The 13,216-nt window shown below is 43.7% G+C and overlaps 1 protein-coding gene and 1 long non-coding RNA gene across 8 annotated transcripts in view; one reads left to right on the top strand and one right to left on the bottom strand.

Annotated features, from left to right (window-relative positions):
* Positions 1-13,216, top strand: part of PLXNA1 (plexin A1) — a 471,845-nt gene that overhangs the window by 270,776 nt on the left and 187,853 nt on the right. For all 7 annotated transcript variants that reach the window (XM_070738367.1, XM_070738366.1, XM_070738363.1 and 4 more), the window contains exons 6-8: positions 6-129; positions 292-445; positions 2,975-3,074. In XM_070738367.1, the coding sequence (XP_070594468.1) occupies positions 6-129; positions 292-445; positions 2,975-3,074 (378 nt within the window). The remainder of the gene's footprint in view (positions 1-5; positions 130-291; positions 446-2,974; positions 3,075-13,216) is intronic.
* LOC139160471 (uncharacterized) overlaps positions 1-13,216 on the bottom strand; it is a 41,525-nt gene that overhangs the window by 20,315 nt on the left and 7,994 nt on the right. The window contains exon 2 of the long non-coding RNA XR_011557949.1: positions 317-427. This is a non-coding gene — a long non-coding RNA (uncharacterized lncRNA). The remainder of the gene's footprint in view (positions 1-316; positions 428-13,216) is intronic.

Here is a 13,216-nt window from a genome sequence, read left to right as displayed (position 1 = left end):
CACAGCTGTTCTCGGAAGGAGCGTTGTGATCGAGCTGATGAACGCCAGCGTTTTGCCTCAAATCTGCACCAATGTGTTCAACTTATTGTTCAGCCTAAGAATATATCAGTCACCATGTCAGAAGTCCCAGTAAGTCATTTTAGTTTAAATTCCTTAAAAGTGTGGAATTTAAATTTAAATGTCAGTATATTTTTTTAAGATGGTGAAGTATGCAGATTTTGTTATAGACCCCTTTAAAAAAAACACCCCTTAAAAAAACACTGAACAGGTGTTTTATTTCCCTCCTGTCAGCTGGTTTTGCAAGCCTGGAATGTACCTGATCTCCTGGCTGGTGTGAATTGTTCTTTTGAAGATTTCACTGAATCTGAAAGCCGCATTGAAGATGGCAGAATCTACTGTAGTTCTCCGTCTACAAAAGATGTGATACCTATTACCAGAGGACAAGGTGAGTTAATATTGTCTCATCATCCTGCAGCAGTTAAATATAGAATAAACTGAGTGTACTTAGGGAACTGAATTTTTCAACAAATATTTAAGTAATACAAAAAACTGAGCCAGTCTATGTAGTTTATTGTTACGATTCTATACTTCTGGTAATATTTTTATTCCAATACAAAATCCTTCTCCTGTGGGTCAGAATTGTTCAATTTTGGCAATGTGAAGATATGTATACTTCAACACCTAGTTTAGTGATGGCAAACCTTTTTTCCGTCAGGTGGCGAAAGAGCATGGGTGTGCACTATCGCACATGTGTGAGTGCCCCCACCCATAATTCAATCCTGGGGAGGGTAAAAACAGTTTCTCTTGCCCCCTGGAGGCCCTCTGGAGGACAGAAATGGCCTGTTTCCCAACTTCTGTTGGGTCATATAGGGTCATGTTTTACCCTCCCCAGGCTCCAAAGGCTTCCCTGCAGGGTAAAAATGCCCTCCCCCATCCCCACTGGAGACTCTCTGGAAGCAAAAACAGCCTCCCAGAGCCTCTGTCTGAGCTAAAAATCAGCTGGTTGGCACACACATGCATGTTGGAACTGAGCTAGGGCAACAGATCGCGTGCCAGCAGATATGGCTCTGCATGCCACCTGTGGCACCCATGCCATAGGTTCGTCATCACTGACCTAGTTGAACTCACCAATGCTGGCTGGGGAATTCTGAGAGATGAAATCCATATATTTTCAAGCTGCCAAGTTTGGGAAGGATTGCTCTAGATCAGGGGTAGTTAAAGTTGGCTCTTCTATGACTTGTGGACTTCAACTCCCAGAATTCCTGAGCCAATCATACTAGCTCAGGAATTCTGGGAGTCCACATGTTATAGAATGTGGACTCCCAGAATTCCTGAGCTAGCATGATTGGCTCAGGAATTCTGGGAGTTGAAGTTGACCCAACTTTGACCACCCCTGCTCTAGATAATAATAAGCATTTTCTAAAAATACAATTGTTGTTTCTGTCCCTATATGGAAGACAGATAATTTAGTCTTCTGTTAGGGTGGTAGTCTGCAGAGAGGGGCGGCATACAAATCTGATAGATAGATAGATAGATAGATAGATAGATAGATAGATAGATAGATAGATAGATAGATAGATAGATAATCTATTCTGACCTCAGATGCTTGGGTTGTTTTTGTTACAGAGAAATCAAAATCCCTTAAGATATGACATATTGGGTTGAGGGGAGAGGTAACACAGAGAGGGGTGGCATGCAAATATAATAAATAAATAAAATAAATAAACATGTAAATAGAGAAAAAAAGGACAATTTGATATGCATATTAATTGGGGGACAAGAAAAGTCAGTTGTCATTGGATAGAGTGACTTGGATAGAGTAGCTTGAGATCAAACCAGTGATTTACTGAGGCTAATTTTTCTTTGAGGTATATTTGGTGCCCCATTTTTTAAAAGTTCAACACTTTTGCCAATTACATCCTCAGAAGGTTTCCAGATTAGATCTAGAGAGGTATTTAAGGTGGAGAATGACAAATATAAATTCTGCAGTAGGCAGTTAAAAATCTATTATCAGTCTTCTACTTGCTTTTTTTAGTTTTGCACTAAGCAAGATTACGTTCTCTCTTAATCATTAAAGCTATCTAGAAAGTAGAAAAGTGGTTTGTCTGGATCATTTTCTTCCATGATTGATGTTTTCTCATGTTCTTGATATTCACTGAGATTATTTCTTAATCCAGTCAGAACTATTTATTCCAATCTGGTCAAATTAAAAGTCTTTATTTTCACAGACGTCCATGCAATCACCAATTTGTTGATTTCTTTATATTTCTTTATACACCGCCCCAAATTGCCCCCAAAATCGCTCCCCCAAAAGCTTCCTAAGCCACCCCATATCACTTCCAAAGTCTTCCAAACTCACCTCTCCTTTCAAAATGCCTTGTTTCTCCTTTCTGCCTTTCTTTACTCCATTTGCCTTCGTTAGGACCTCGATTTGTGTGGCATAGGAAGTGGCTGGAGGGGCGATTTTGGGAGCAATTTGGGGCAAGATAGGAAGCTTTTGGAGTGGCGATTTTTGGTGCAATTTGGGGCAAGATAGGAAGTTTTTGGAGTGGTGATTTTTGGAGCAATTTGGGGCAAGATAGGAAGCTTTTGGAGTGGGGACTTTTGGATTTTTGGAGTTGGGGTAAGATAGGAAGGTTTTGAAGGGGCGATTTGGGGAGAGATTTGGGGCAGCATTAGTCTTCGTTAGGACCTCCATTCCTCGCTTCTCCTCGCTGTCCCGTTAGCCTTCACTTTGTCCCCACATCGCTTTTTTTTTAAGCCTTAAAGTTTGGATTTTCCTAATGGGTTTGCACACATTATTTGCTTTTACATTGATTCTTATGGGAAACAATGTTTCGTTTTACGAACTTTTCACCTTACAAACTTCGTCCCAGAACCAATTAAGTTCATAAGACAAGGTATCACTGTATTTTAATATTTTCCTCTGATTTATTGACTTCTGATCTTTATGCTTGCTTCGTTTTCTTTTTAGGTGATAAACGAGTGGTAAAGCTATATCTTAAGTCCAAAGAAACAGGGAAAAAGTTTGCATCTGTGGATTTTGTATTTTACAACTGTAGTGTTCACCAATCGTAAGTAACCTAAAGTACATATTATTATGAATGTTTTTGGACTTGCTCTGAAAGAAGGCTATGAATAGTATATAGTAAAAGCAATCAAATGAGGGAAAAGTCAGACATTGTTTCCAGAATTGACATATTTATTTTAAGAAAAATTATACCATTGCTTGGCTGATTAAATATGATTTGGCCCAAAAACTAGGCAACCAAAGCTGCATATATGTACTTTCATAACAAATGATTTAATTATAACCATATGTTGATTCTGTAGAGATAGTTATATACATTTCCTTAGAATGGTTGGTATTTATATTCTGTGAGTGGTCTTGTGAAATTTGGTTTGCAAAACTCTTACCAGTATTAAATAGACAGAACATAAATTGAAAAGATTAGTTAATGGGGAAAAGATGTCTTAATTCTTGGAAGATTAGTGCTTCCTATGTGGATGCAGTTATATGATTGGCAGTATTATTTGAACTTGAATTATTTGTGTGTTTATGAAAACTGAATTCTTGCATGGTCTTTAGAGCTCTCATAGCAAAGAATCGTGGTTAGAATGAAATATTGCAGACAAATTCTGCTGGTTGTCAGCAGTTTGATTCTGACTAGCTCAAGATTGACTCAGCATTCCATCTTTCTGTGATCGGTAAAATGAGGATTCAGATTGACTATGAAGCAGTGCATTCAGAAAGTATTTAGATCCTCTTCACTTTTGTCAGTTTTGTTATGCTGCAGCCTGATTCTTTAGTTGTTGTAGTTGTTGAAGTTTATTTTTTACCTCATTAATCTACACTTAGAATCCTATAATGACAAAGTGCAAACAGAATTTTAGAAATATCTATAAATTTATTAACATGAAAAAAATGAAATATCACATTGGCACAAGTGTTTAGTCTATTTGCAACAACACATGAAATTTAGGTCTGGTGCTTCCCATTTCTCTTGACTGTTGCTGACAGGTTTCTACACCTTGACTGGAGTCGCCCTCTGGTAAATTAAATTGATTGGGCATGATTTGGAAAGGCACACTGCTGACAATGCTTACTGTATTGCCAGAGCAAAGCCATGAGGTCAAAGGAACTGACTTCATCAGAGACAGGATTATTGTAAAGCACAAATATGGGGGAAGTCCACAATAATTTTTTTGAATAATTCTCAAATGAAAACATTTGGCACAACCAAGACTCTTCCAAGAGATAGCCTGGTCAAAACTGAGTAATTGGGGGAGAAGGTGACCAAGAACTTGATAGTCATTCTGACTGAGCCCCATAGATCCTGTATGGAGGATGGGACAGAGTTCCAGAAGGACAACTATCACTGCAGCCCTCCATTATTCTGGGCTTTATGGCAGAATGACTAGACGGAAACTTTTCCTCAATGTACAAGGCAAATTAGAGTTTACTAAGTATCTGAAGGACTCTCAGACTGTAAGGAACAAGATTATCTGGTCTGATGAAACCAAGATTGACCTCAATTCTAAATGTTTTATCTGAAGGAAACCAGGCACCATTCATCACCTGCCCAATACCAACCCAATAGTGAAGTATGGTGGTGGCAGCATCATGCTGTGAGGGTGTTTTTTTAAACAGTAGGGACTGGGACTAGTCAGGCTTAAGGGAAAGCTGAATGAAGTAAAGTACAGGGGTATCCTCAATGAAAGCCTGTTCCAGAACTCTCAAGACCTCAGACTGAGCTGAGGTTCTGTTCATTTTCCAACATGACAATGATTCTAAGCACACAGTCAATACAACAGAAGAGTGGCTTAGAGACAACTCTATGAATGTCTTGGAGGGCCCAGTCAGAACCCTGTCATAACCCTTTTGAACATCTCTGGAGGGACCTGAAAATGGGTGTCAATGCCACCCAACCAGACTGAGCTTGAGAGGATTTGGAAGAATGGCAGATCCAATCCAGTGTGCAAAGCTTGTCATGTCATACCCAAAAGGACTCAAGGCTGTAATTGCTGCCAAAGGTGCTACAATAAAATACAGGGGTACCTCTACCTAAGAACGCCTCTACTTACAAACTTTTCTAGATAAGAATTGGGCGTTCAAGATTTTTTTGCCCTTCTCAAGAACCTTTTCTATTTAAGAACCCGAGACTCTGAAACTGTAACCAGAAAAGGCAGGGAGAAGCCTCCATGGGAATCTCCTGGGGGAAACAGGGATGGAAAAGTCAGGGAGAAGCCTCTGTGGGGTCTCTAGGAATCTCCTGGGAGGAAACAGGGCCTCCACTCTACCTGTGGTTTCCCCAATTGCATGCATTATTTGCTTTTACATTGATTCATATGGGGAAAATTGCTTCATCTTACACACTTTTCTTCTTAGGAACCTGGTCACGGAATGAATTAAGTTCGTAAGTAGAGGTACCGCTGTACTAAGTGAAGGATCTGAATACTTATGCCAATGTGATATTTCAGTTTTCCCTTTTTAATAAATTTACAAATATTTCTAAAATTCTGTTTTCACTTTGTCATTATGGAGTACTAAGTGTAGATTCATGAGAAAAAAAATTGAATTTCAACAACTGTAGAATCAGGCTGCAGCATAAGCAAATTGACAAAAGTGGTCTGAATACTTTCTAAATGCATCATAAGTCTAAGTGCTATTGCTATTGCTGTAGTTATAATTCATCTGGTTAATAATTGGCATCTTATTTTATTCAGATTGTTTAAACTAAAAACTTTTAAGATTTTACACACTAAAAACCATATAATCCAAATTTGCAATATACTAAAATACATATATCAGAGAATCTATAAAAGAAATAACTTCCACAATATCTAGCTGGTTACTGCAAAAACATGAAATAAGGTCAGTTTGAATCTATTTCTTAGGAAATATTTATTTGTTGGGGAGGCTGGTTGGTGGACTGAATATTGAGAGGCATTTGCTTAGGCATCATTGAAATAATGAATTTTAATTACGGACTTTTCGATGTGCTTTTAATACATATCTAGCTCTTCATGCTGTGATGGCTGTATTTGTGAATGCATGATGGAGCTATGCTTCTGTAATAGTTGACAAATTACTTTGAAATGCAAAGTAACTATTTTAAATTCTATGAAGATTCTCAGACATCCAGGTCATGGTTTTTCCCCTTTTTATTTTTATTTTTATTTTTATTTATTTTTTTCTTAAAAATATCTTTATTAGTTATTTATATTCAAAACAGAAAAAAAAGAACATAAACAAACATACAAGCAAGAAACATTATATAATAAAGCATAATGCTTTATACAATAATTTACATTGGTATCAGAACTTAACATAAATGCTAGCTGTTTGGCTGGACCTTGTTGTTTACAGCTTATTTATTTACGCCCATTTCATTTCCTAATTTCATGTCCCCTTTTTCAAGAGGCAACTGGACTTTCTGGTTTTTCTTTGAAGATGTTTCGCTTCTTATCCAAGAAGCTTCTTCAGCTTGTCAGTTCTTCAATTGAATCCTAACCTTAACCCTGACATCAACTCTAAACTCTTTGGGATATTTTAAATCCTGTTTCCAAATGCTGTAACAATAATTTTATTTTTTCAATGTTTAGGAAAGTGAAAGATATATAGAGATGCTAGAAGCCCAAAAGATGCTTTATAGACCTGCAGTGAAATCTATTGCTAGATACTAGATCTGTTGGGCTTGAAAGATGGAACATGCCTGCACTTGTTTTATGTGAAAATTCCTGCATCCAAGAGAGTGGTCTAGGTTGGGGTGTCAAACTTCATTGAGGGGCTGCATTGAGGGGCTGCATTGGGGGGGGGGGAAGCTGGGTGCAAGTGGCAAGGTGGGTGTGTCATCGCTTGTGTCAGGTGTGCCTGTAGTGGCGCAAGCGTTCTGTTAGTAAAAACGGGCTCCTGAGCTCCATTTTCATTGGCAGGGGGCTGCAGAACGTCGTTGCAGCCCAAAATGGAGCCAGAAGGGCCTTGCACAACCCTCCCGAGCTCTGTTTTTTCTGACAGAGACACCACGGGCCGGTCCTTGGTTGTTTCCAGACTGGCCCTGTGGGCCAGATCTAAATACCCCATGGGCTGGATCTGGCCTGCAGGCCTTAAGTTTGACATCCTGCTCTAGGATATAAAAGTTGGACAGCAAGATAGAAAAGTTAAAACTCTGATCTGGGCAGCAGAATGTAAAATATGCACATAGGAAAGCCCATTGTAGCTTTTCCTGACAGAGAGGTGATGCCAAGACTGCTACTGGAAAATCATTACCACCGGCTGTCCCTTTAGAACATATTTTGGCTTCTGAATAGTTGAGGGGGTGGATTGTATAGGCAGGGAAGGAGACAGATTTCTGAGCAGGATTTTCTTTTTCATCTTGATCTCTTTGGGAGAAAAGGATGTGGATTTGGTTTCTCTTTGATTTTATAAGTCTAAAGATATTTCATTGATAGATACGGTGCCCATTTTTTTGCACGTGTATGAACACAAACAAAAGTGGCTTTATAAATGAGACAATAAAGGATATGTTTTGTTCAAGAAAGGCCACAATAGGATGCTGTTTTTAAATATTAATATATGCAAAAAATAAAGAGCCAAAAATCCTCTGCAGTAAACAGCCACAGTTGCTGATTTATAATCAGATTGAATTTCAATTTTAGATGAATTATTTTAAAAAGCAAATTATGGTTTGTATTAATATTTATAAAATCACTTTAGAACTATTGATGGCACTGGTTGTTTACAATGAGACTTTTAAAAACCTCCTTATTCCTTTGCTATCATCTGACTTTGAGGTTCATCATAAAGAAAGAAGTCCAATCAAATAAATTCTCTGAAAAATAAATACATAAATAAATGTTTGTCACCCTAACCCTAACCCTAACCCTAACCCTAACCCTAACTTGCAATCAGTATGCCAATTTAATCTCTGTTCAACCTTACATAATTTAGCTTGCTTCTTGCTACAAGGTTTGCTTAGACAATGTTTGAAAACTGTTTTTCAAATGAAAACTGGTATGTTTGAAATATTTTTTTGAAAACAACACGCTTTCTTTCTCCTTCATTGAATCTGCCTCTGAACCATATTATCCAGTAGGTTGTAAACTTAAGGCATGCATTACCGTAGTTTGTTTTCTAGGGTGAAGAATGCAAGATGTCTTTTTTCTAAAAGTAACATAGTAAATCAAATTCTACGCAATTTTTGCTTCTAATTTGTCAACATAGTGCACACACACATAAACAGACTGATAAACACACACACACATTGAGCACTTGTTTAAAGTGCACACTGCTGTTTATTCATATATTTATTTCGTATAAATAAAAGAGAATTAGTTTGGTGTGTTAGTGAAGGTCCGGGCCTAGAAATCAAAAGATTGTGAATTCTAATCCTGTTTACTCATGACAGCTGGGTGGCTTTGAGCCGGTCATTTGCTCTCAGTCTAACTCAGTTTAAAGATTTGTTGTTGTTGTTGTTGTTGTTGTTGTTATTATTATTATTATTATTATTATTATTATTTAAATTTGTATGCCGCCTCTCTCTGCAGACTCGGGGTGGCTCACAACTGTGATAAAAACAATGTACAATATAAATCTAATAATACGAAATTAAAAACCCATAATTTAAAAAACATGCACACAACACACCATACATAATTGGTGCCAATCTGCCTTCTATTGAGGACCTGTATACTGCACGAGTCAAAAAGAGGGCGGGTAAAATATTTACTGACCCCTCACATCCTGGACACAAATTGTTTCAACTCCTACCCTCAAAACATCGCTACAGAGCACTGCACACCAAGAGTACTAGACACAAGAACAGTTTTTCCCCGAACACCATCACTCCACTAAACAAATACAGTAATACCTCATGATACGAACTTAATTGGTGCAAGGAGGAGGTTCGTAAGACGAAAGGTTCGTAAGACGGAACATTGTTTCCCATAGGAAACAATGTAAAGTCAATTAATCCATGCAACCAAAAAACCCCCCGCAAAAAAACGGCTTTCGGCGAATGCTGGGAAGTCGCGCGGCTGTTTTAAAAGGTGACAGCCGGCTGCGACCTTTTAAAAGAGCTGCGCCGCTTCCCAGCTGTCTCCTGAAGCCGAACGCGGAAGTTTGTACGTGCGTCTTCTCTGATTTCCTCCCTCCCTCCTGGCCTCCCTCCTCCTCCTCCTCCTGTATTCCGCCTCCCTCCCAGCCTCCGGGCCACATTCTCTGCGCCGCCGGCCGGCTGTCATCTTCTAAAGAAGCAAGAAGAGGAGGAGGAGCTGGGCGCCTTCCTCCACCACCACCGGCGCCCAGCTCCTCCTCCTCTTCTTGCTTGTTTAGAAGATGACAGCCAACCGGCGGCGCAGAGGCTGGGGATGGTGTGCGTGTGTGGAAAGGGTCAGCGGGAGAACTGGGGGGGGGCATGGCCACTGCCCCGTGGAAGGGACCCGGCTGGGAAGCTCCCGAAGGTGTGGGCTGGGGTCTTTCTGGGAGTGCAAGCAGCAGGCGTGGGCTGGGGTCCCCCCAGTTCTCCCACGGACCTCTTCCACACGTGCAATCTTCCGGGATGGCGAGGCTCAGTGACGGAAGGCAGCCGCCTGGCCCTGGAGGCACGGCTTGATCCGCTGAGCCTGGCCGGCCCGAAAGTTCGCAGTCCGTGTTGCCTGCATCACCGCGGCTCCTGGCTCGGTTTCCCTCGCCGCCGCAGGCAACAGGGGCTGCGATTTTCTGGGCCGGCCAGGCTTAGCGGATCAAGCCGCACCTCCCGGATCAAGCCGCGCCTCCCGGGCCTTCCGTCACTGAGCCTCGCCGGCCCGGAAAATCGCAGCCCGTGTTGCCTGCGGCATCGAGGGAAACCAAGCCAGGAGCTGCGGTGATGCTGCTCTCGGCTTGGCTTCCCTCGCCGCCGCAGGCAACACGGGCTGCGATTTTCCGGGCCGGCCAGGCTCAGCGGATCAAGCCGCGCCTCCCGGATCAAGCCGCGCCTCCCGTCACTGAGCCTCGCCGGCCCGGAAAATCACAGCCCGTGTTGCCTGCGGCGTCGAGGGAAACCGAGCCAGGAGCTGCGGTGATGCTGCTCTCGGCTTGGCCTCCCTCGCCGCCGCAGGCAACACGGGCTGCGATTTTCCGGGCCGGCCAGGCTCAGCGGATCAAGCCGCGCCTCCCGGATCAAGCCGCGCCTCCCGTCACTGAGCCTTGCCGGCCCGGAAAATCGCAGCCCGTGTTGCCTGCGGCGTCGAGGGAAACCGAGCCAGGAGCCGCGGTGATGCTGCTCTCGGCTTGGCCTCCCTCGCCACCGCAGGCAACACGGGCTGCGATTTTCCGGGCCGGCCAGGCTCAGCGGATCAAGCCGCGCCTCCCGGATCAAGCCGCGCCTCCCGGGCCTTCCGTCACTGAGCCTCGCCGGCCCGGAAAATCACAGCCCGTGTTGCCTGCGGCGTCGAGGGAAACTGAGCCAGGAGCTGCGGTGATGCTGCTCTCGGCTTGGCCTCCCTCGCTGCCGCAGGCAACACGGGCTGCGATTTTCCGGGCCGGCCAGGCTCAGCGGATCAAGCTGCGCCTCCCGGATCAAGCCGCGCCTCCCGTCACTGAGCCTTGCCGGCCCGGAAAATCGCAGCCCGTGTTGCCTGCGGCGTCGAGGGAAACCGAGCCAGGAGCCGCGGTGATGCTGCTCTCGGCTTGGCCTCCCTCGCCGCCGCAGGCAACAGGGGCTGCGATTTTCCGGGCCGGCCAGGCTCAGTGGATCAAGCTGCGCCTCCCGGATCAAGCCGCGCCTCCTGGGCCTTCCGTCACTGAGCCTCGCCGGCCCGGAAAATCGCAGCCCATGTTGCCTGCGGCGTCGAGGGAAACCGAGCCAGGAGCCGCGGTGATGCTGCTCTCGGCTTGGCCTCCCTCGCCGCCGCAGGCAACAGGGGCTGCGATTTTCTGGGCCGGCGAGGCTCAGTGACGGAAGGCCCGGGAGGCGCGGCTTTATCTGCTGAGCCTGGCCGGCCCGAAAGATCACAACGCACATTGCCTGCGGCGGCGAGGGAAGCCAAGCCGGGAGTAGCGGCGACGCTGCTCCGGTTGCCTGGTCCTCTCCTGCCTCCCACGCTGATGTTCCCCGCTGCGTCGGGCGCCGCCAGCCCCAAGTCAGACGCACCCTCGCCGCCCCGTCGTAGTCTGAGCCGGGCCCGCTCGGTCACGTCTCGCCCACCGCCCGCCTCATCCTGCACCTCCTGCTTCCCCCCCAAGCCAAAAATACAAAGGCGGTCTGCCGCCGCCCGCGGAGCAATGGGAAGATGAAGCCGCTGGCGGTTTCAGACTCCGTTTGCGCCATGCTGCTCCGCCCTGCCTGTCATGCGGTGGCAGACCGTCTTTGTTTTTTTCGCTGAGGGGGGAGCAGGAGGACCTTCCTGACTCCCTTCCCCAGCGCCGGACGTCCTGCCTTCCCTCACAGCCAAAAACCCAAAGCGGCCTCCTGAACGTTTTCCGTCTTACCAACCTACCGCCGCCGCCGCCGCCGAGAAGCCCCGCAGCCCGGCTGTCACCTTTTAAAACAGCCGGGTGGCTTCCCGAAGCCGAACGCCAAACCCGAACTTCCGGGTTCAGCTTCGGGAGGCTGCTGGGAAGCCCCTGGCTGTTTTAAAAGGTGACAGCCGGGCTGCGGGGCTTCCCAGCAGCCTCCGGAATGCCGAACCCGGAAGTTCGGGTTTGGCGTTCGTAAGACGAAAAACGTTCGTAAGAAGAGGCAAAAATTTTCTGAACCCCGGGTTCGTATCACGGGTTGTTCGTAAGACGAGGGATTCGTATCTTGAGGTACCACTGTAATTCCCTCAACACTGTCAGACTTTCTACTAAATCTGCACTTCTATTCTACTAGTTTTTCTCATCATTCCTATCACCCATTTCCTCCCATGTTGACTGTATGACTGTAACTTGTTGCGCATATCCTAAGATTTTTATTAATATTGCTTCTTCATTGCTTATTTGACCCCTATGACAATCATTTAGTTTTGTACCACGTGATTCTTGATAAATGTATATTTTATTTTATGTACGTTGAGAGCATATGCACCAAGACAAATTCCTTGTGTGTCCAATCACACTTGGCCAATAAAAAATTATTCTATTCTATTCTATAAATTATATAGGCCTGGGGAAGATATTTCAATTCCCCCATGCCTGATGGCAGAGGTGGGTTTTGAGAAGTTTACGAAAGGCAAGGAGGGTGGGGGCAATTCTGATCTCTGGGGGGAGTTGGTTCCAGAGGGGACCATTGTAGGGGAATATTGTCGGAAATAATATTAAGTATGTTGACCGCCTATTATTATAAAATAATAAAGGTGAGATTTGAAAAATCTAGCAAGTACAAGTGTCATTTATATATAGTAACATTCAGAATGGGCATTGAAAGTTATGTAGTTGATTTGATAAAAATATTCTTGGTCCAGCATGGTTTTTTCAACATGCATGGCTGTCTGAATAACTCTGGGCACTTTCAAATATACTAAGGCAGCAGCTGTTTTCTTTTATGTATTCTCAACAACTATACTTAGAAACACTTCTACATCTCCTATAGTACTGTGCATTCTCTAGCAAAGTGAATAGCTGAGCATTAATTAATGTCTTATAAAAAATATGTGATGATAAGTAAACGGTAGTGGACATCTCTTATGTTTTTATGCTTTGCGATACAATCAACAGTACCAATATTGCTCTTTTTCTGATACTTATACTTCTCTTGGATATGTTTAGACATGATCATTTTCCAGATGGTATATTAGGCACTTAATGGACATGTTCTAGGCAGGTTGCCACAAGATGATTATTTATGGTGTTTAATTTATAGAAAGTAGCTTTAATAAAACACCTGTGACTTGGAAAACACTACTTTTGTATTCATTCTGTCAGTTATTTACTTATAGCTGAATGTTTTGCCTGCGAGACCATTTTTAACTGAATCCTAATATTTCAAAATGCTTGTCAAAGAGCATGATAATATGTTGTCTACAAGCTTGATGGACTGAGGAGCAGACTTTACTTAAGTCTGGAAATCCAGGGAGGTCGAGCTAGTCAGAAACTGAATTGCCACAAAAATTATATTGTACATCATCCTAAGTGGTGTTTATAGAAGACCCTTGTTTCTTGAACTATATGTGTATTTTGGGGAAATTGGCAGTACCTTTCTGAGGAAGCATAAGGCAGCTGCTGTGATCTAGAGGTGCAGCTCTTGCCTCACAA

This window comes from Erythrolamprus reginae, chromosome 2 (genome assembly GCF_031021105.1).
Source record: "Erythrolamprus reginae isolate rEryReg1 chromosome 2, rEryReg1.hap1, whole genome shotgun sequence".
NCBI classification, from domain to species: domain Eukaryota; kingdom Metazoa; phylum Chordata; class Lepidosauria; order Squamata; family Dipsadidae; genus Erythrolamprus; species Erythrolamprus reginae.
This window is presented reverse-complemented; position numbering and strand designations above follow the sequence as displayed.